The sequence below is a fragment of the Strigops habroptila genome, chromosome 8 (assembly GCF_004027225.2).
Source record: "Strigops habroptila isolate Jane chromosome 8, bStrHab1.2.pri, whole genome shotgun sequence".
Taxonomy (NCBI): domain Eukaryota; kingdom Metazoa; phylum Chordata; class Aves; order Psittaciformes; family Psittacidae; genus Strigops; species Strigops habroptila.
The window spans coordinates 20,653,161-20,674,930 of record NC_044284.2 but is presented as its reverse complement, the minus strand read 5'-3'; the positions used below and the strand labels follow the sequence as shown (position 1 = coordinate 20,674,930).

The 21,770-nt window shown below is 39.7% G+C and overlaps 1 protein-coding gene across 5 annotated transcripts in view; it reads left to right on the top strand.

Annotated features, from left to right (window-relative positions):
- Window positions 1-16,907, top strand: part of TFDP2 (transcription factor Dp-2) — a 65,940-nt gene extending 49,033 nt beyond the window's left edge. For all 5 annotated transcript variants that reach the window (XM_030494498.1, XM_030494497.1, XM_030494493.1 and 2 more), the window contains 3 exons: window positions 1,989-2,155; window positions 8,046-8,151; window positions 9,099-16,907. In XM_030494498.1, the coding sequence (XP_030350358.1) occupies window positions 1,989-2,155; window positions 8,046-8,151; window positions 9,099-9,282 (457 nt within the window). In that variant the 3' untranslated portion in view covers window positions 9,283-16,907. The remainder of the gene's footprint in view (window positions 1-1,988; window positions 2,156-8,045; window positions 8,152-9,098) is intronic.
- Window positions 16,908-21,770: the final 4,863 nt, after the last annotated feature.

The following is a 21,770-nucleotide window of genomic DNA, read 5'->3' as shown; positions in this document are numbered from 1 at the left end:
ATGAATTTCTCAAGAACAGCCAAAACAATACTGGGAATTATTAGCAAAACCAGTAAGGAATACAATGTAAAACTAGATGTGTGTAGTGCTTTTTTATATCTGGAATACTATATCCTCTCTTGTTCTTGAAAAAAGTGTAGCATAACCAGGAGAGAGACACAGGAGGGCAGCAGGAATTAAAAAGGGTACAAAAAGGCTTACACAGAAGGAACAGATGGACTCTGTGGCCTAGAAAAAGAGAGGACAGTGGATTCACAGGTGTAGGTAAAATCATGGATGACATGGAGCATGTGCACAGAGAACAGCTGGAAACAGTTGCTTATTAAAGTTGAGACAAGAGCAGATACCAGGTGACAGTTTATAGACATAAGGAATATCAGTGGTTTTGTAACAGTCAGTCTCTGAAAATCATAGCATTTGATGTTGCTCATGCCAAAAGTTTCTGTAAGTTCTAAAAGGGGTCACATCAAGTCCCTGACAGAAAATCCTTAAATAGCTGTTAACAGCAGAGGTAGAGGGAAGCGCAGCAGCTTCCTGTGTCAGAGGCTGCAGGTTGCTGGAGACTATACTGGGGAAATACTACTGTAAGTTTCTTTGTTTGGAAACTTGAGGGGGGGTGGAAAGGAGTTTGGCTCCTTTCTAACATCTGGTATTTGACCACACCACCTGGGAGGAGAAATCCAGAGCTATCAGTAAATACCCTCTTTAATCCTGTACCATAAAAGCTGAATTCAGTTATAACTTAGTTACTGCATAGCTTGCCGGTAGTAACTTGGTATGACACTGGCTCCCATGCCGTTTATGTAAACACAGTTACCTGAGTTTAGGTGCACCAGTCCAGGTAGCAGGAATGTAATTGTACCAATTAAAGGTACAGTGACACATCTTATTTTCCCTTTTAATGTGGTTATGCCTAAATAAGTACAGGTGCATAAACAGTAGGTTTTACAAGTAATACTGTATAAGTCACAAAAGAGGTGATGCCTGTAACTGACAGTTACACCTAGTTCCAAACATGTAGATTACTAGGTGAAAATGTTGTGCCTAAGTCCAAAAGATGAAACCTTTCCAAACTTACTGGATCCAAGAAAATGAGTATTTCTTAAAACTAAGGGAAAAAAAAAAAAAAAAAAAAAGAAAGAAAATCCACATGTGCCCTGAGCTTGGAGAGCCAATAGAAGACCCACCAGTGAGTTATCTTTTAAAGACTGTCTCTCACAGATGGGTTGCTTTTCCAGGGATAAAGGTTTTGTCAGCAGAAAACAAGGCACTGGGAGCCAGCATATATTGTAATTCTTGCACCGGGGCTGTCCGGGCATTTAATAGCCTGTGATCAGAGCATAAGGCCAGTCACCATAGGTGCCTCCACTTTTCTTAAAGCTATCTTAAGTTTAAATCAGTATTTTCACTTCTATATGCAATGAAAAGCATTCTGAGAGTCCTGCAGCAGAAATGGTAGGTTGTGAACATAAAGGACTTTGAACAGACTGCTTTGCTAGCTGCATCCAAATGCATCCAAAAAAGCAAAACTAGACCAAGGTAAATAGGTCACTTCACAGGAGGAGTGTTGCACATTAGAACAGAAAGTGAAATGTACAAGAAGCAAAAACAAAATAGTTATTTTGGTGACAGGGCTGCAGATGACCTTTAAAAATACTGGATTTAGTACAAGTGAAGGTTCATGTTTAATAAGGCCTCCCTCTTCCCCTTTGAATCTGTTTAATGAGGTAGAAAATTTCAGACTTTCTTCCTGCAGTGGTAAAGTTACTTTAATGGACAAAGTGCCATTTCACACCCCATAGGCACACCAGCCACAGAGGTGGAAGAGAAAAAGCATTTGCTGCGCTTTTTTTGTTTTTTTTTCCCCCTTAAGGACCCTTTAGCAGATAATGAAGGATCGGGATGCTTACCTCAGTGCAGGAAGATCAGGCAAAACCCACATAGCTGTGCTCTTTTCAACCCATCTCACTTTGACTTTTCACATGCAGATTTGAATACCTCTTTAATTTCGATAACACTTTTGAGATTCATGATGACAGTGAGGTCCTGAAGAGAATGGGAATGTCCTTTGGGCTCGAGGCAGGCAAATGCTCAGCTGAGGACCTAAGAACTGCAAAATCACTGGTGCCCAAAGCTTTAGAAGGCTACATCACAGGTAAGGTATAGATGAGACTTTTACATTCCTGATCAAATTCATAATGTTAGTTAACTGAAGCAAATTTAATGATATTAACCCACATAGGTACGTAACAGTTGAAGTTTTGTGGGAGCTAGTAGGGCTGGTACAGAAACCAGTTCTTTTACAGGTCATTTTGGAAGGTTTATCATAGTTGTCCTGTAAATTTAATTCACACTGATCTATAACAACAAACTTCTGAGTGAGCTGCATTATGAAGAAATTATTTCTTAAATAGCTGAACTGACACCAAGAACTGATCTTCATGGATTAATATTAATTTGTAATAACCCTGGATGAATGGAGGAGCAGACTGGAAGGCAGCTCCTCCAAAGTTGAGGAGGAAAAGGAAAGAAAAAGAGCATCTTAAAGTGGGTGAGTGTAATCTGTAAGTGACTGCCAGGCCAGCAGGTGCCACCTGAGAACTGAGCTGCTCTAAATAAAGCAAAAGGCTCCAGAGTTCCAGGACAGGAGTCTCACGCAGAGCCTTTTACCTCCCCTGGTCACACTGTTTGAACAGGTCACACTTAAGTAGACTCAAATCTTGAACTGTTGGACTAGAGCTGCTAAAATTTGTAATCACTCCTTTAGTTACTGTCAGACTGCGTTCTTGCTCTGCCCAAAGCTTAAACGTAGGCCAGTGTGAATTAACATTTTCTCAAGTTTCTGGAGGGACTTCATCTGTAAGTGAAGTGTTACCCAAGCAATTAACTGTATACACACCTTCATTTTTGAGGAAGGGGGAAGCAAAGCTATTGCCCCGACTTCTCTACTAACGAGGCTTTAGTCTTGATTAAACTACAGTAGTAGTATAGTATATCTTTCATACAGCCAGGCTGGACACTTCAAACATTTGACTTTTTTTTTTTTTTTTTTTTTTTAACTTTAGTAAAGTTGATTCCCTTCTGTTGCCAACACTTAACCCTCCTGTCAGGATCATTTAAAATGCAGGCTTTGTATTATTAATTTCCTTGTTTTGCTAAGGAAAATCTAGTTAAGTAGGCAGGAAAAAACATGTGGGTTTGTGTGTCCTTGATTTTACTATGTTAGAGAATTAAGAATTAAACAGCTGCTTAAAATTTATGATGTGAAAACACTGCTGGATATATAACTCTGTTATATTCACTAAGATCAATACATTTTAAATGGCTTAACATTTCAAACTACATCAAATGTGCTTATATTTATCAATGCTTGTTTGTGTTTTCCTGGTCCCCTTGTGCTGTGGGTTTCAAAACTAAGATTTCATTTTTTAATTTCAGTCAATTTTTAAACTGCTTCCCCCCCAGTCTTTATAAGGCTGCACTGACGCCAAAATGAGAAGTTGAAAGAAATCTTAATTTGTTCCTTGCAGGCTCATTCAACTAAAAATTACTTACCGCATTTACCACCAATGTGAAAAAAGGGGAAAGGAGCAGAACCCACATCTTTTAATAGTGTTGCAGTGTTCTGGTTACTTAACTGCTCCTGTGTATCAAGGAGCAAACTAAAATTTCTGTTCCATTTTAAACCTGGACTAATTTCCCTTCAGAGAACAGGGTTGCTTAACATTTGCAAAAAACCCTGTGTCATTACACTATATACTGAATAAAGCCAGCTTTTAATGATTAAAGTGAGAAACCAATGTCTAAACTAGTGCTTAGTAGGTCATTTTAGTTTGTTTTGAAAAAATTTAGTCACACTAATGTACTGCTGGTGGGGTTTTTATTGAAAGCACTAAAGGCAAAACAACCATGATGTTCCTGTGCAAGTGAGAAACAAATAGTGCTCTGTTTCAAAGAAACTAACCAGAAAAGATTTGAAGATTGCCTGTTCTTTAAGAACATTGTGATTATTTCTCTAGTAGCAGACCAGTAGCCAGAAACCTGATCTTTAGAAATGTACTGATTTTATGTTTTACTTAAAATGCACTGAGGCAAGTAAAGTACTCTTCAGACATGAGTTACCTTCAGCTGTTTCAGCCTGTGAAAACATTAGTCCAGAAGTGTTACTAGAGTATATTAATTTTTAAAGGTTTCTTCTATCTGTTGCTTGCTACTTAATTGCACAAATCTGTATCTAATAAGAGTATGAATTGTGTAGTACAGGTTTCTAATGGCAGTAACATAAGGGAAACTGATTTAAATGTTTTGCGCAGTACTTGAAACCCCAGCATTTGCCCAATTGTGAATTTTCGGTTAAGTCTAGCTTCCCATTTTAACCTTCACAGTCTTCGGATGTTGTTTCTTACACTGCAAGGACAGTGAAACAGAAGGCTCATTGCTGGTTTCTAGACTTCGTGGTTACCTCCGTAGCTCTCATGATGGCACTGTTCAGTACCTTGGCTTCAATTAGTGCTATATAAGAAATGCAAATCAAGGTCTCTTACTTACTCACAGAGTAAATTTATTTCAGTCAAGATTAAAGTTCTCCCACACGAGCTGAATCCATGGACTCAACTGTTGTAGAAACCAGTCCTGTTCTAGTACATGTAAGCAGGCAAGTCATTTCCCATACAATGTTAGTTTGACCTTAGCCTCATCATCTTTTTTTTTCCCCCCTCAGATAATTACTGACTTCTAAACTCTAACAATAGTTTGTCCTGTAATTCTTGCTAATAGGACTAGGGAAGCAGTTGGAAGAATCCAAGTCTCAACTAGTAAAATGAAAGAAATTTTAAATTGACAAAAAAATTTGGACCATCTCAGCTTTAAAAGAAAAAAGTAACTTCTAGTCACATTAAACATGCCAAATAATTTGTTTGGAACTGCTGAACTGATGTATCAAGGCCTTTTAGTCTGTTCTCTTGTCAGGAAGATCATTCTTCAAGTGCCCTAATTTGATATGCTTGATGAGCTAAGTAGGTAATCCAGAAAAAGTGATGGACATAAAGCAGATTGCACTACAACCTTCTTACTGTGGAAGCAGCAGTGTTACTTCTAATATGATACTTGCACCAGCTTAAGATGGCACCCCAGGGGCACATTCCTAATTGCACATTCCCACCCATTTCTTAATTTTGACAGTTACTTTCCTCTGTCCTCTTTATGAGCTGGTTCAGGGTAGTGAACTGTAGGCTCTTTATCTGGCAGAGACCTTTCTGACAATGCAGCACGTTGAACTGACTAGCTAAGGGCTCACACCAGAACACTTCAAGTAAAAAGGGATTGAGATTGCTGGATGAGCTGAAATATGCCACCGATTGAGACAAGCATAAACTCTTGTAGAACCATATCCAGAGAACCATCCTGTGCCTTTTAAGCCATGCATATACTACAGGTATTTACTGCAAGTTCAGGTCTGGTGTTAGTCAGCTGAGTCCTGACTCCTAGAAATGAGACTTCAGATAAAAAAAAGGTAGGAAATAAAAATTCTGAGGCACTTATAGTTGTAGTAGCAACCCCTCACTTGTACATATCCCACTAAGGCGGTGAGCAGAGAAAGTGGTACAGTTTAGGACCTCTAGATTACACCACCTCTTTTATTCTCCCCTGCACGAAGAAATGCTTTACTATTTACTCGCATAACAAGCCTTGACTGGCAATGGGCTGGAGTTGGAATTGAAGACATAAAAGTACCACTGAATGAATGAGCTTGTTCACCATCAAGAGTAATCCTATGCAGCACTTTTGCATTAATTACTAAGGCTATTGATGGTGTTCCTTTAGAGCCTTCTCATGTAAAGCACAAATTTCTGCCAAGGATATCTGCTGCGAGATATGTGTGTTCATAATAAGGGTGCCACTCTTAGACTGGCCTGTACCAACTTGGAAAGGTTTTTCCAAGCTGCTTTCCCTGGTTCACAGCTGTAGCTATTAGTAATTTATCTGTTCTGCTAGAAGTAATAAGTCTTTTCATTGTAGGCAGACTTCTATTTTAACAGTCCTCTCCAGACAGCAAATGACTTCTTAAACTTTCAAACTTCTTTTCCCTGGCTCCCCAGAGCCCACTGGAAAACAGAATTAGAGGGCAATGAAAGTACAAGGCAGGGATAGGCATCTATGAACCTTCTTTCTGCCTTATATGTAAAATCCATACTTTCCTTCACCTTGCTCTTCATAAAGAACCTAACTAGCTATTATCCCAAAACGTTAATAAAATGCAAGATTACTAGCAGCAACTTGTTTTTCTCCTGGAATATTCAACATGTACACACAGATACATCCCTTCAAAAGACCAGGAAACAACCCTGTGATACATCTCTAATCCACTTTATTAATTTAAATACAAATGCAGTCATTCTAAATGGTTCAGCCTCCTCCTGACGAGACTGTCAGAACGTGTTCTCTGTAAAAACAAACCTGCATTTATGGCAATCTTAATGAAAGCCATCCAGCTCTGTCCATGTTTAACTATTCTCATCTAGCCCATCCTCAGAGATCACCCTAAAGCTGCCACTTAATGTTTTCTGTCATGTCCCAAAGGCTGTTGGCAGGAACATCAACCTTGCTAGCCTTGCCTTGTACCATGGCATTTAAATTCCGCACTGCTAACAGGTGTACACAGCACAAAACAAGGCAGCATGTCGATCCCAGTGGATGGTGAGCCAATTTCTGTGGCTGTGACAATGTCCTTAAAACAGTCCCATGCTAGGCCGTACACTGGCAAATCTCAAGGAGCCAAAGCTTAACAAGAACACAGACAAACAAGAAAGCATATGTAACAAACACATTTAGTTATTCCTTTTACCTGCTATTACAAAACAATTCTAGGTAAAATATGAATAGTGCGATCTGATTTTTACTGCCTTTGTACTGTACAGAACAGAGGTTTGGTTAGGCATAGCAATTAACAGTAAGGACAGTAACTCCTGGTTTAATGCATCCAGCTGGAACCACATGCAGGCACCATGGAGAACTAGACAGTCCTGATAATTCATTTTAATTTGAACTTTGTGTTGAGATGGAATTTGGGTAGGTCAGTAAAAACATCTTATCTAAGAAACAAGCTAAAACCACATACACCCCACCCCCCTCCCCCCCCAAAAAAATCCTGTATGTGTAATTGGGTCAATGGACTTGGTTTGCTGATTATAATAGCAGAAATGTGTGAAACTGGAAAAAAGTGACTGGCATTACTTGTTAGAGAATTTGAAAACAGGTTCTATGAGGGTTGTAACCAGCTCATGTGCCTCAGAGGGCTTCCAACAAACTACCTCAAGGAATTCAGCAGTACTGCAAGACCATTTTAATCCTAAAATTTCCTTTCCCTGGGGAGGAGACTTGCACTCACACATGCAGTATACAACAGGATCTCTCTTTTATATTCTTGGCACAAGATCTCTGACGTGGTCTGTTCACGTCCACAGCTAATCCCTCAGAACAAATTAGGAGGCTGCATTACAGCCAGCTGTGAGACCACCAAGATGAAACTGCCTTTGGCCATCAGAACACACGTGACTGAAATGCGTACTGCCTTGATGATGGCTTCACTGCAGTATCTCCAATCCTGACAAGTACAGTTCCATTTACACCTTCTCCAAGCACAACAGCAAAGGCACTTAGAGCTCTTGGGGCATAGATCAATCTGTACAACCTCCAAAACACTATTTCAGGTACCCGTGACTGCATACAGCTACTGGCCAGGGTCATCTGCAGTGTGAACCCTCTTCAGGCAGAGGGGAGAGTTTCACAGAAATAACAGTTTTGAGTGTGAAGGAGTGCAAGGCTTGAGTGCATCCACAAACACTGGGGGGTGTATGTACAGATTTATAATTTCATCTTGATTAAACAGGACACATCTACATATAAAATGAACTCAAGTTACTGGTACCTTCTCTTCTGAACTAAACTAAGGAATCTTAACTGCAAAGAGAATGTGAAGTTTAAGATTGTAAAAGGAAGAAAAACTTCAAGCAACTATCATAAATAAAATGATACTTTTCTTCTAGATATGTCATCAGGATTTTCATGGATAAACCAAGGGTTACTTTCAAGTTCAGCACAAGCAGGTTCACATTTAGAGGTAGCAGGAGGCACTTCTGATGCTAAATCAAGGTAAATAAAATAATTTTAAGTCAAAGATAGTGGTATATGCTTGTGATACACTTCAGTAACCTCACTATTTGATATCATTTATATGCAGGTAATGAAATGTTTTCTGTATGGTTGATTTTTGATTGTAAATCAGTTTTATTCTGTCTTCCCTTATAATTACATTTGAAAGGTCAAATGAACATGTTTTGAATTTTGAACGTATTAGCTATTTTGTATCTATGTTTCAAAAGAATAGAATCACTTTCAAGCCCTTATTATAAGGACAGAGTTCTCCTGATTAACCTTAAATACCTGCCTGGGCATGGACTACAAATAGTTAATTACATGTGGAACAAAGCCTGATAATACTTCTGAAGAACGCAGGAGGATGTTTGGTGTCTAAATGCACTACTCCTTAAGCTGTCATGAAAGAAGTTTAGTCCACACAGTCTAACCATAATTTTAAATTAAAAACCAAGCAAAAAACACCACCAGCACCAACAAATACCCAATGCAAAAACACCTCAACAACTGTGCTTTGCTTGGAGGTTACCTGTACCTTAAAAAACAGAAAGAGGGATCATTCTGAAACAGGTTCTTCCTCATGGCATTTAACAGTTTAATTTCATATTTCAAACATTTCTCTGTATTGAAAAAAACTGTGAGAATTTTTTTTTTTTTTAAGCTTTGTTCAGTTTGAGCAAATCTACTAGTTGGTTATAGAAAAAGAACATCAAACCAAAAAAAACCACCAAACCACCCAACAATCTTTTTTTATGTGACTTTCTGATATTTTAGCAGTTTTCATAAGTATTAGATGTGTTTATTGTAAAGCTTTGGGATTTTTCCTCATTGGTAGCATTTCTTTAACTAAAGGAAAAGCTGAGACCAAAAAGAAAGCTTAAAACTTCATCTGAAAATGAAGTTTTCAGATCTTCTAAACTTCACCATTTCTGTTGTTTTAATAGTGAGAATCCAGGGTTGTGTTTGGATGCTGAAGTGGCCTTAGCAACTGGGCAGTTTTTTGCCCCGACCAGTCAACAGTCCAGCAGTGCAACATCACGCTACTCAGAATCACGGGGAGAAACTCCATGCTCATTCAATGATGAGGATGAAGAGGATGAAGATGAGGATTCTTCCTCCCCAGAATAAGGACAGTAGAAAATGGAATATACAAAATACTGCTGAAATATTCCTAATGGGAGCTCCTGTTTGGATTTCACTGAAGTTTCATCCACAGCTGAAATCGAAAACTTTTTGTACCCGAACACAGTGACATGCAGACAAAGAGTGATGTGGGGTTTATCAACTATAACCAAGGAAAAGAACAAAGTCTCCTGGAGATTTGGCAAAGTAAACGGCAAATTCACGTTTTCCATTTTGGGACATTCTCAAGTCTCTGTCTTCCTCTTATCTTTACCAGATGGAGAAGAAAACAGAGTCAGTCAACAAATGCCAGTTCTCGCATTGCCTCTTGGCTGTGCTGCCTTTAGGAAAAGGGGGAACGAGAGCACACAAGAATGTGCTGAAATAGTTATTTAAAACTATCTTATATGAAAACTGTTCTAGGGAAAGGGGGCTGTTAGAATGTTTGCTTTTTTCTGTTCAACTTGCTGTATAGAAGATTCCTAAAGTAATATAAATTGCGATAAAATGAATCTTGAAATAGTTTAAATCCATTTTAGATACTCTAAAAGTAACATTAGTATGTCTCTTTTGAAAGGTTCATATGTTCATTTATACTGCAGACCTAATTTATTATAAGTGATTATTCTTAGCCATTATTAAACAGTCAGGATAAAAACAGCAGTATTCTCTGCACCAGCTTTTTTCAAGGAAAAGAAGTTTAAGAATTGTATTTCTAGATTATAGTGTATCCTGTAGAGCTTCTCCTTTACTGTTCTAACTTTATAGTCCCTTTGATTTTATAGCACGTATTTGTTTTTATAAAGAGGATCTCAGGCAGCATGTTTTCAAGGCAGTGTTTTCAAATTCAGGGTGGGCATGTCACATAGCTTTTAAAGTTGAATGTTGAAGTTCTTAGGAAAAAATTAAATTTCAACAATACATCATTTCTTGTTTTGCATTCTAGTCAGCTTGGATTAGGACAGACTGACTTTCTTACCATTAACTTCTGTTGCACTCACCTTGATGCGCCTTTGAAAATAGTAGTATCAAAATAACACGTAGCTCAACTTACACAACATGAATCCCATTTCAACTGTTTAAATTAGATTTGCAACAGGAGGCTTAGTGTTCTACAGTTAACATCACATCCAACCATAAAGACCTTATTTTAAAAAAAAGCTTCAGAAACAGAGCAAAATACACTGTAGATGTACTTCTCCCATGGTGTTCTAACAAACATCCAGTATTTTAACTAGTCTTGAAGTTAACCATTTTTAATTAGGTTAAAATAGTGTTACTTCTTTTTAGTTTTTATACTGTATGTAAATAGCTGACCTGTTTCTAAGTACCAGTGTATTAGCTGTCAGAGCTCAACAGGGTTGGCTCTGTTATTTAGTTATGAGATTAGGCAGCTTGTCATACTGTTACTTGCTTGAGCAATGGCAGCAAACTGTTACCCCTGGACTGCTGTGAGCAGTACTCTTAGCACAACATGGGGCATGTCCATGTGATCTTCCACAGACAAACATGCGCTGAAATCAACCAGATCCAAAAGCACCAAGCCTGAGCTAGTAAGGTAAATGGAGGCTCCAGCTAAAAAGCTACCTGGCTGTCAGACAAGAGCTAGCACAGGCCTAGCTACATCGAGGACAGGTAAAACTGCAAGGAGCAGACAAGCACACCTGCATAATAAGAATTAAAATAAGAATTAAAGCATCCGGATAGAAACTTTTGTCAAACTCCTGCATTTACGGTACAGTTTGGGTGGCACCATTAATTAGGTCTAGCTCTTGCCTGAGCAAGCAGAGCTATCTGGCTTACACAAATAAGTGGCAAATGCACAAACTAAAAGAATTCTTACATGCCTACTGCGTTATTCACTCTCTGGGCAAGACTGTTAAAGACTGTCCTGTGCTCATGCTCACAGGCAACAGCAGATTGAGGGATTTACACCACCTCACTTCAACCAAATCTGTAACACTACCTCTATATGAAGAAAAGCTTTACAAATAAAAAATAATATTCTTGCTGAGAGAGTCAGTGTACTTAACTGAAGTGGCTCACTTTTGAAATAAGAGAAGGTAACAGATACTCCACATACATTACTATGGAATTGTCAGCTCCGTGAATGACATTTCATTTAAATAGATAATTGTTTTTATTCTTAAAAACCCAGTGGTTTGTCAAAACCTGCCCTTTCAGTCAGCTTTCATTGAAGAGGGCAGACCAAAGATACCTGATACAGGAACTCTCAAAGAGGGGAACATTTTCTAAAGTTATCTCCCCTCCAGCAATACAATAGGGACACATTTAACTTTACACTCTCTTCACATTTCCCACTCAAGATCTGTGTAAAAAGAAAAACCAGCAAACCACTAAGCAATTGCTAAAGAGCAGCACTTTTTGAACTATAAGAACCTGGCAAAAAAGGCTTCCTGCCCAGAAATTGAATGTGTTCTATTAGCAGTCAGGGTGCTTTCTGCTTTATAGGAGGAAGATCTTCAGTGGTATCTTCCTTCCATTGATGTCCATGCCCTTCAAAGCAGCAGACTGAACAGCTACTTGCTTTCTGGCAGACTTCAAGCTATCAACTTAAACAGGCAATCTAAAGAAATCTAGGAGCATACAACATTTATTTAGACAGTTGAACCAAGACTTTAAAAGTTATTTTTCCTGAACCAGTTGACTACAAAGGACAAAACAAGTTAGAACATTTAGAAGAGACTTCAAAAGGAAATTATTTCCTTAGGACTCTTTGTGCCAAGTTCCAGTTGAGGATGAAGTTCAACTATAGCACTGCGGTCTTGTGGTTACACTGAAGTCTGGGAACTAGGAGAATTTTGGGCCTTCTCCAGCCACAGTCACTTGTGTATGATCTCAGGCAAGCCATTCAATCATTCCAGTTGATCTTGGCTGACAAAAAAAAAAACCACCAAAACACCTAACCCACCCAGAACACCACAGGTAACTGCAGGACCTCACAAAATGCAGGTGTTACATCTGAAATGAGCTCTGAGCAATGATGAGTAACAAGGGGATTGAGAATATTAAGTAACCACACAGCTCCCACCAATCTATTGGCAGGAGTTGTGCTCAGTCGCTTCAACATGCCAGCCATCCCTTCTTTTGAAAGTCAGTAGTGGATACTTTCCAGAGTAAAACGGTTATTAGCAAGACTGGGTCTCCCATTTTTCCATTCAGTTGCTATCATCCTCTCTCATCTCGTGCAATACCCCTGACATTGATTGATAGGAAACAAGGAGCAAATGGTACTGGATGGTATCTCTTATAGGACAAGGTTAATGTTTAAATTTTAATACAAATTCTGTTTAAGGTAAAGTTTAAGTGACATGTTTCTGTATCTTGGAACACTATTTCTTGGTTATACATTCAGAAGGCACTTGGTTGCAAGCAATAGAATGCCGTGTGTAAATGCTTTTTTATGTATTGCATAAACAGCTTTATTTCTGGGCTTACTTTATGGTGCTTGAAAAAAAAAAAAAAATCTAAATTTGACTTAAAATAACTTGTCAGCACCACAAACTACATGAAAATAATCTGAGTGGGATACAGCATTTTTCTATTATGTGGAAATCTGACAATATGTTTGTGGATTCTGGTTTTTTAAATTGTATTAAAATGTGCCAGTCTTCTCATTTCAACACTGCATTTGAGGGCAATAATCCACCTAACCTAAGAAGTATGTATATTTAAGTAAAGACTAAAGCAAATTATACTAGTTTAACTGAAGGTATGATTTTAACTAACTTCATTAAACCTAGTACCAGCCACACTGTAGATATTTCCATCTTGGTTAAGGGTTTTGTTTCATTCTTTAAACTATAACTTGCAAATACTCCTAATCCTTTTGAGCAGCTGGAAATTGCTGAGTATACAGAATACTCACAGAAGGGCATGTGCTAATCAACTAGGTCAGCCTGAAGTAACATTATGTAAAAAGGCCTAATCAAATTTTAATATCCCCCCCTTTTTTTTTCCCTTTTTTAAAAATTTTTTATTTTTTTAAGAAAAACAAAGCCCTCAAGCTCATACATAAAACAATGCTGGAATTTAGAATTCCACACTAAAGGTTTTAAATGTCAAGTGCTCGCTCTTCTGACCACATCCACCAGTTTAATTCAAGAGCATGGTTGAAACTTAATCACACTCAAACACTGGGCAATGCTCATTTTTATAATTAACTGGCTCTTTTCAGCTGAAAATATTCCAGGTAGTTTATTGAAAAGACTTACTTTCCTTTTAGTGAGTTGAAAGATGTTTGGGTTTTGGATTCATTTAAAAACAAAGCTAGTAACCACAGGGTATACTGTATAGTAAACAAACCAAGTTATCTCTTGACTGACCCACCTAATTTATATCTTTTCATCACAAGAGTCTCTCAGGAACAAATAAGATACAATGAAGCTGGGAAAAGACTACAGGAGCTTTTTAAACTTTCGATTTTAAAAATTGTATTCTAAATTCTATTCTAAAATTCTATTCTAAAAATTACAGTCATACTTTGAGGTGACATCCTTCTGCTTACTACAAGCTGGCTTAATTTTAAATTAATAAATGCTGCAGGGCAGTTATTCCAAGGCCTGCCATATTTTATAGCTGAAGGCATCTCAACCTTCAGCACTGGGAAATGGTTTCTCTTGCAGTGTTACTGATGAGCAAAGAAGAGGCTGAGGACCCTTGTGCTCTTTACTGAGGTTTTGTTTTTTAAAAAAATGCCACTTCTTGAATTTTTGCGTAGGTCTAGAAGGCAGTAAGTAATTTGTAACTTCAGATTATCACTCACCTGCCCTTGCAAACATGTTAACAGCTCTAAATACTTAGCTTTCTGCTGGCAGCTGTTCACATAACCATATCCTGACACCGTGAAACTACCTGAAACTCTCCTTAGTTCCTTAGACTTAACGAAGTTCTGAGATCAGATTATCTCTTTCCTATTTAGCTGTTACACAGTTTAGCCCAGTGAGTGTTTTTAAGAGGCTGTGAGCAACTGCATTCGCCTGGACCCAGGTATATTGCCAAAAAAATCCCCACAACCAGCGTTACTCTGAGTTGTTCATTCTCTCTGCTAAGTATTAAGCATTCTTTCAAGTCACTGTAGAGCTGCTCATACAAGTACTTCCTACCTAGCTCATCCAATCTACTTACTTGAGTTGGCATCCCTGGTACCTAATCCAGCTGGTACTGACAGGTGAGGAAATGCTCATAAAAGCAGTCTGACAGTAACAACAACTGAAGAGGCTGTTTATCGCAGCTGTTTAGAGAGTGCATATTCATTCTACATCTTGAATACTCCTACCTTGTCTGGCCTAACACAAAGATCAGCCAAAACCAAAATGTTTTTTTCCCCATTTACATCTTTTGGACAATACTTAAGAAGCTAACATTTAGAATATCCACCTAAGCTGCAGGACACCAAAAATCCTTGCTCAAAACTGGGCACAAGAAATATCTGAGATCTAGCCATCCAAATGACAGGAGAAGGCTTCCCACTTAGGGAATATATGGTGCAAATTAATAACTTAATTTTTCCTTTCTTCAAAAAGAAAAGCAGGCTAACCTGGATCAGTATCTGTGGACGGCCATGATAATTCCAAGCAGATACAGGATCTCCGCGGTAGCCCAGACTTGCCTCTCTTCTTAGTATTCGGTATGGGCTAGACTAAGTGGCAACCACTTAAATCTTCTGACTTCTCTAAATGCCATTCTTAAATACTTGATGCCTTCCGGGCACAGGTGCTTTAGATATATGAACACCGTGGGATAGCAGGATACAGCTATGTAGAATTTGAATCCAGTTGTAGATCTAAGTCAAACTCATCTATGCAGAAGCTTTTTCCAAAACAAAATGAGTCTTTTAACAGTGGCGTGGTTTTAGCCTATTTGCATTATCCAGGCTGAGGGAAACAGAAATTAACCTCTAGCGCTATCTGGTTCTGTGCCTTCCATGAAGCGGCAATGGCATACCCGTAAGATCAAGGCAGCCAAAGAGCCCTTCCCATTGACACTTTTAGGTCACATACAATTATTCTGAATGGCCTCAAAAACACTGACCAAAAAATGTTAAGTCCACAAAATCAATCTCCATTTTTTTTGGTGGGTTTATAAAAACTCAAATGTAACTTTAACAATTGGCAGATTTGGTTCTGCTAATGCGGACGTTAAGTGGATCTAGAATTTCCATAGGAAAACACCAGCTGAATCACAACCCATCACACATTCCCTTGTCTCTAAAGCCAGGCTGTATATATGAAAAATACTTCAGAGAAATATATGCAGATGTTATGACACTCCATCTCACAAGCACCAACTGGGAAAAATTAATCCTACTTTGAACATACCTGTAAGAACTAGGGTATGAGTTCATTCACCCTCATTCCTCAGGTCCTAACTGCAAAAAATGCCCTGGGACCAAGGCACCAGCCTCTGTATTTGCATATCCTACTCTGCATCAGGAGTAACAAGCCAGCAAGTACAGACACAGTTTTAACAACAGTACATGTCTGTTGGCACTTCTTACATGATCTGGCAACAGATCAATCCCTTGGCAGTGAGGTAACCCTGATGTCAACCAATGTTATAGAGCCACTGCAACATGCAGTATGTGATGAAAAGGGCAGGTCCATCTGTCCCCATTACAGTAGCACTTTTTAATATCTACTATATTCTGCATTGAAGTAAGTTGTAGAGACGCTTCCTTTTTATGTTTAAAATGCAGGAACCACTTGAAAGTCCATTAACTTTTAAATAAAATTAAAAATTAAGACCAAGGCCTGTCATGGACAAGGCTATTTTATGACCTCCTTTGTAAACATAATGGGTGGGAAGAAGAGAAGCACTGACTAATCCAATTCCTGAGGGTGATAACTATAGGGGATTTGAAGTTTTAATTGATTTTTTTAATCCACTCATTTTTCTCTCCCCCTTCTCCAAAATATGCATTAGCATAAAGTGTCACACAAACGCTTTGGTAGGAATTTTTCCCTCTTTTCTTGTGCTAAACTTCTCTGTCTTACAGAAAGTCCAAGTTGCCCATTCATCTTTTAAACAATTTGCCTGGCATTTTTGAACTCTCCATAGATTCCTGTCTTTACCTTTAAATTATAAGCTGAAGTTTTATTTTTTGCAGAAAGACTGCTATTAAGCTGTGCTGATTTTTTTTTTTTGTCCTGATCAAATAGTGTTAATTTCTACTACCACATCGTACATGGCTAGGAGTAGTATAAAAAAAGAATGTGGTAGTATTGTATTTGCTTTAAACACTGACAAAGCTATAAAGAAAAATGCATATGCAAAGTTTTACTTTCCTAATAGGAACACTGGCATTAGCAAATAGTATATTTGAACCAATAGGAAATATTACTTTGTAGTAGCAAATACTTTGTAAATAAAAACTTGTTATTTTTTTAATGGAAATTTTATAGAAGAAGCTATTTCTGTATACTCAATTTATCCCATGTTTACTAAAAATGCTGCAAGTGGGAATTTTACATTGCAAAATGGGGGTGGGGAGCAGACATGTCTGACTGAAGTGAAAACTATGTATGCTTTGGAGAAAAACATCCAGTTGTCTGTGAACAGGAACATAAAGCTTAACTGTAGAGGAACTGAATAAAAGAATTTCAAGGCAACAGGATTAGGCTTGTTTCTGAGAAAAACATTGTGGAAGAAGATTGCTCAGCATTCATGTTGGCAGTATGTGTACCTCACGCCCTACTTTACATTTTCATGTCCAGGAAATACTGCATCCTTTAGCATTTTGAAAATGCATACAAAAACCTAGCAATTGATCAGTTTACCATCCAGAGAAACCGAACATTTCATTATCCAGGGAAAGATGCCAGACTTCTGAAATTGTTATATTTTAACAGAGTAGCTCACCACTGTCTCTATGTCAGCAAGACATGCACCCCAGCTATACCTAAGAGAAGGCCTCAGAAACAGCTTTTTCGTTGTTTTCCTAAAAGTGTTAGGTCTTCCTATTTAACAGTCAAGTCTGTGAGGAGTTCATAGTGTTTGCCTCAGCATGCTGTATGCCAGTACTCGGTGTGCTATCCTTGAGTCTCATGCTAAATCCTCTGTCCCGTGGACACCCTTGAAACAACTATAGGCTCTGAACATAACATCCTTTCAACTCTTTCCCGATATTTTGGTAGCAAGAATCCAAACAATATGAATTCAGGAACTTAGGGAGCAGTCCCTCTTCATCATCTGTGTTGATTTTCCAACTCCACCAAATACAAACCCACCGAGTAATTGCACAGTGCTTGTTCCTCCTCACATGTGCAGAAGACCTATGACTTAATATTTTTCATCTCAAACCAGCTGAAAGCAAAGGTTGAAAGACAATAGGAAAAGACTTGCAAAACTGTAAATTCATTCTTGTGTAACAAATGGAAAGTCAGGCACAAACCCCTTTCATTTAAAATGTGCTGGCATATTTGGGAATTTTCATTAATAGATTTGGCAGACTCCAGTTAGTCCCAAATAACTAGCTGAAAACTCATCATGTGGTTTTGATGGGTACAAAACACAACTGAAGAAATGAGAGGGTACAGCCTTTAGCTCAGTAATGAAGATACTGCTTAAAAAAAAAAAAAAAAAAAAAAAAAAAAAAAAAAAAAAAACAAAAAAACCACCCCAAAAAACCCAACAAAAACCCACCAAACTAAAAATCTGTACTTCCTTTCAGGTCAGTGCTATGGAAGTTGCTACCAGAAGAATTCTGGTACATTAAGCTAATGGTGAAGCTGGTTGGAATAAATACTCTCCTGTAAACAATCTAAAAGGACAGGTGTTTGTTGTAAGCTAGTTTATTTCTTTGTGCCATGTTTTCACCTGGGGATCTTCCTCACAAGGACCCAAAATAGAGATTGAGAATATATTAAAGCATAAAAGCCCTTTTATTCTTTATCTCCTAAGAAAGAAGTACTCAGCATGGTTCTTTAAGAATAGAGAAGTCTGCAAATAGCTCTCTCTGAAACTACAAATGCTTTTGGTTACAATTGGACTGCCCAATAAGATACCATCAAACAAAACTGGTTTGTGTTTTCTGCACATAAATCTGTATGTTTTCTAAAAAGCAAATCAAGCAATGGTAGCTGCCGCAGCATTAAGGTGCTCTGTGCTAGCAGAAACAAAAGAAACATTAAGACAACAACAAATCTTTTCCTTGGTTTCAAAAAAAAAAAAAAAGAAGCAAGCCTTTAAGATTGTGTTTTGCTGAATTACACACATTCTGTTAGACAGCAAAAAGATCTCAAAACATTCAGGGAAAACAGAAAAAGAAAACCACCAAATTTGTGTAGGTTTATTATTCATTAAACTTTGTCTCAACCCCAAGTGTAGGATAGGAGATAAATTTGAACAGTACTCCATTGTGGAAAGACCTCTGTCACGAGTAATGTCCCTGACTGCGTGTGATGCATGTAGGTTGCTCCTGAACACGGCATAGCTTTACTGCAGCACGCCTGTCCCTCCTCTGCCTGAAAACTAACGTATCTTTGCTCTTGGTGTCCTACGTAATACCAAATTCCTACTTTGTTGCTCCTACTGTAGGTCACTTAAAAGGCTGACAAAAATAACGGCACCGGGATTGTCTCCTTGCCGAAACCACTGTTCAGGGGTAACAAAACACAAGAGACTGATCCTATGTATTTGACAGGATAAACAGTACTTCTCATCTGCCACAATGGTTAAAACAAGTCTGTCATACCGAAAAAAAACCACAAATTGTGGAAGGATTTGCGTTCCTGCCTCCTGGTTCTCAGAGCTGCTGCCTAGACAACCAACTGCAGGCTCGATTGTGTTGCATTTTGAGAATCCCTCACCAGCCATCCAGAGAAATCACAAATCCACCAACCGTAACTGAAACCCACTCTACCAGGCACAGCTGAACAGGAAGTAACACAGAAACCTGCAACAATGAGATGCCATCAAACAGGAGCACTGACAAACAAGAGTTCGTGTTCTGCCAGCATAAGGCAGCAAACAGAGTTAGTTACAAAATGGCAAAATCATCTAAGCACCATTGTTCTACAACACATGAAACCAATCATCTCCTTTGGTTCAAATGACCTGTGCTAACCCAAGTTTTCATCATCTTCACATTAAAGTGCAGGTTATGCATCAGCGATAATATACAAATACTACACTTAATTAAACTATCGCCATTAATGGAATATTAGTTTTCAAATACTAAAGAATAAAAAAAAGTATTATGTAAGAATAACACCGTATTATGTAAAAGGCAGCAGACTGCATTTTCACAGCAGCTGCTAGCATAAGCAAGATAGTTATTTTTAATAAATAAGCACCACAATGACATAAATTTCTTGGCGCATTTAGGAGTTACAAAGAATTTCAAAGGAGTAAACCACACTGACAATGGGAAAATGTCCTAGCATTTACCTGTGTACAATTTAAGCCTTTAGCCTTCCGGAATGAAATTAAACAGCATTCAGAGCTCTCCGTAACAGGACTAGGTTGCGGGCACATACAAAAACAAGTTACTGCACAGTAATGAAGGGTGTGAACTCACCACAGGTGGCTCACACACTGTAATTGCCCATGCTGTACCCCACAGAAAGCTGCTCTGTGGTAAAGATTTCTTTTGAGGAGGAGGGGTGGAAGTGGAGCTTCCTTACTTGCCAGCATGATTTAAGGCCACACCTTAGTTAAGCATCAGAAAAAAAGAGGCACTTGCATGTTCACATACTTTGTTAAGAGACAGTTCTTGTGCTTTAAATCTACTGTTGCACAATGGTAACTTATAACCAGAACAGAGGTATTATTCTCCTTTCCAAAAAAACTCTATCACTCTTCAGAGATACCCTGTATAGCAAACATATATATATAACAAATTCATCTTCTATCCTGTATGCCAAACACACGGCGCAGTGTAACGCCACCCACCACTGTTTTATCACTTCCAGACCTGGTTTTGCACTCATTTCGCAGTGCAGAGCCGTGGTTAGTGTCACACCTGCGGTACCCCCGAGCTTTACTCGTTTTGCACACCTTCCCCAGACCTGCACACAGCAATGTCGAAACGCACCGCACCGCCTCGCACCTGCGGCTGGCCACTTCGCACTCTGGGCCGCTCTACCACACACTCACAGGCTATGACCTACTCAGCCCGTCCGTGTGACCGAGGCCGCCCGTTCTCCAGGCCCAGCCCACCGACGGCGCCGGCGTTGAGCCCCGTGACGGCCGGGCGCAGAGCGCTGACCGCGGGGGTGCCTTCCCACCCTCTCCGAGGCGCCGGCCCGCCGCGGGCAGCTCTCCCTTCCCCCCGCCTCACGCCGGGACCTGCTCCCTCCCTCCCCGCCCGCCCATCGCGGCCGCCCCCGTTACCTGCGCTACCTCCGTCCGGCGGCGCGGTGGCGGCGGCCTGCCCGGCCGCTGTGGAGACCCCCTCGCGCCCTCCCCCAACGGTTAACGGCCGCTGCGCGCGCCAGCACCGCCCCCCGGCCCTGCCAGGTGCGCGTGGCGGGGGCACTGCCCCGGCCGGGCGGCGCGGTGCGGCAGGGCAGGGCGCGGCACCCGCACGCACCGGGGCGTTTCACGTCCGTCGCTTTACAGTTTTTGAAGTCCAATTTAATTTCTATTAAAAGTCAGCAGAGAGGAGGCAGTGCGGGAGGCTACGGTGCGGCCTCCTGTCTCCCCAGGTGTGGTGACGCTGGCTGGGGAACACCAGTGCTGCCACCGCTGTGCCCAGCTGTGCAGCAAAAGGAAAGGTCTTAACTTGCATAGAACGGTCCCTACACAGGATTTAAATTGACTCAGAACCAGAAGGTGAACAAAAGCTAAATCAACCTTTTCATAAACTTCATTTTTGAAGAGTTTGGAATTGGCAAAGGTTGCCTGGAACCACCTCCTCACCTAACCAAACCTACAGTCCCCAGCTCATGGCTGCCTGCAACAAGACTCCAGTTGCATGGCAGTGTACTATGAGTGACAATGGATCGACACGCATGTCCTTCACTGCGTGATTTCGGCTGGCACTGATGGGGAGCAGGAGGATGTGGAGAATCCCTTCCCCTCAGAGCCTACTCTCCTTGCTGCCAGCAGCAGGGCTCATCAGCCACACCACAGCAATGACTGACGTGTTGGGCAGCGGGGCCTGGCTGCCATGATCCGCCCTTGAGACAAGCCCCACCACAAGCCTCAATTAGAATGATTTTAGGAATTTTATAGGAAATTCCAGAGTTTGAAGTATGCTGTAGGTCAGCACTGTTCAGCTGCTAGAACTGGGAAGTCTATTTTTATTAAAAAATAATTAAGGCAGCCAAAACCTGACAGTTTCTGATAGAGCTTTGAACTATTCTCAGTTTAAAGCCTTCCACAGCAGTGCCTGGGACTTCTCCAACTGTTAGTCCTTATATAGACTTCCTGGCTGGATTCATGAAATTCAGGGAGGCACTCCCATAGGAAGTGACCGCTCACCTTAAGGAGGAAAGATTGTTACTTCAAAATTCTGAACATACAATCAG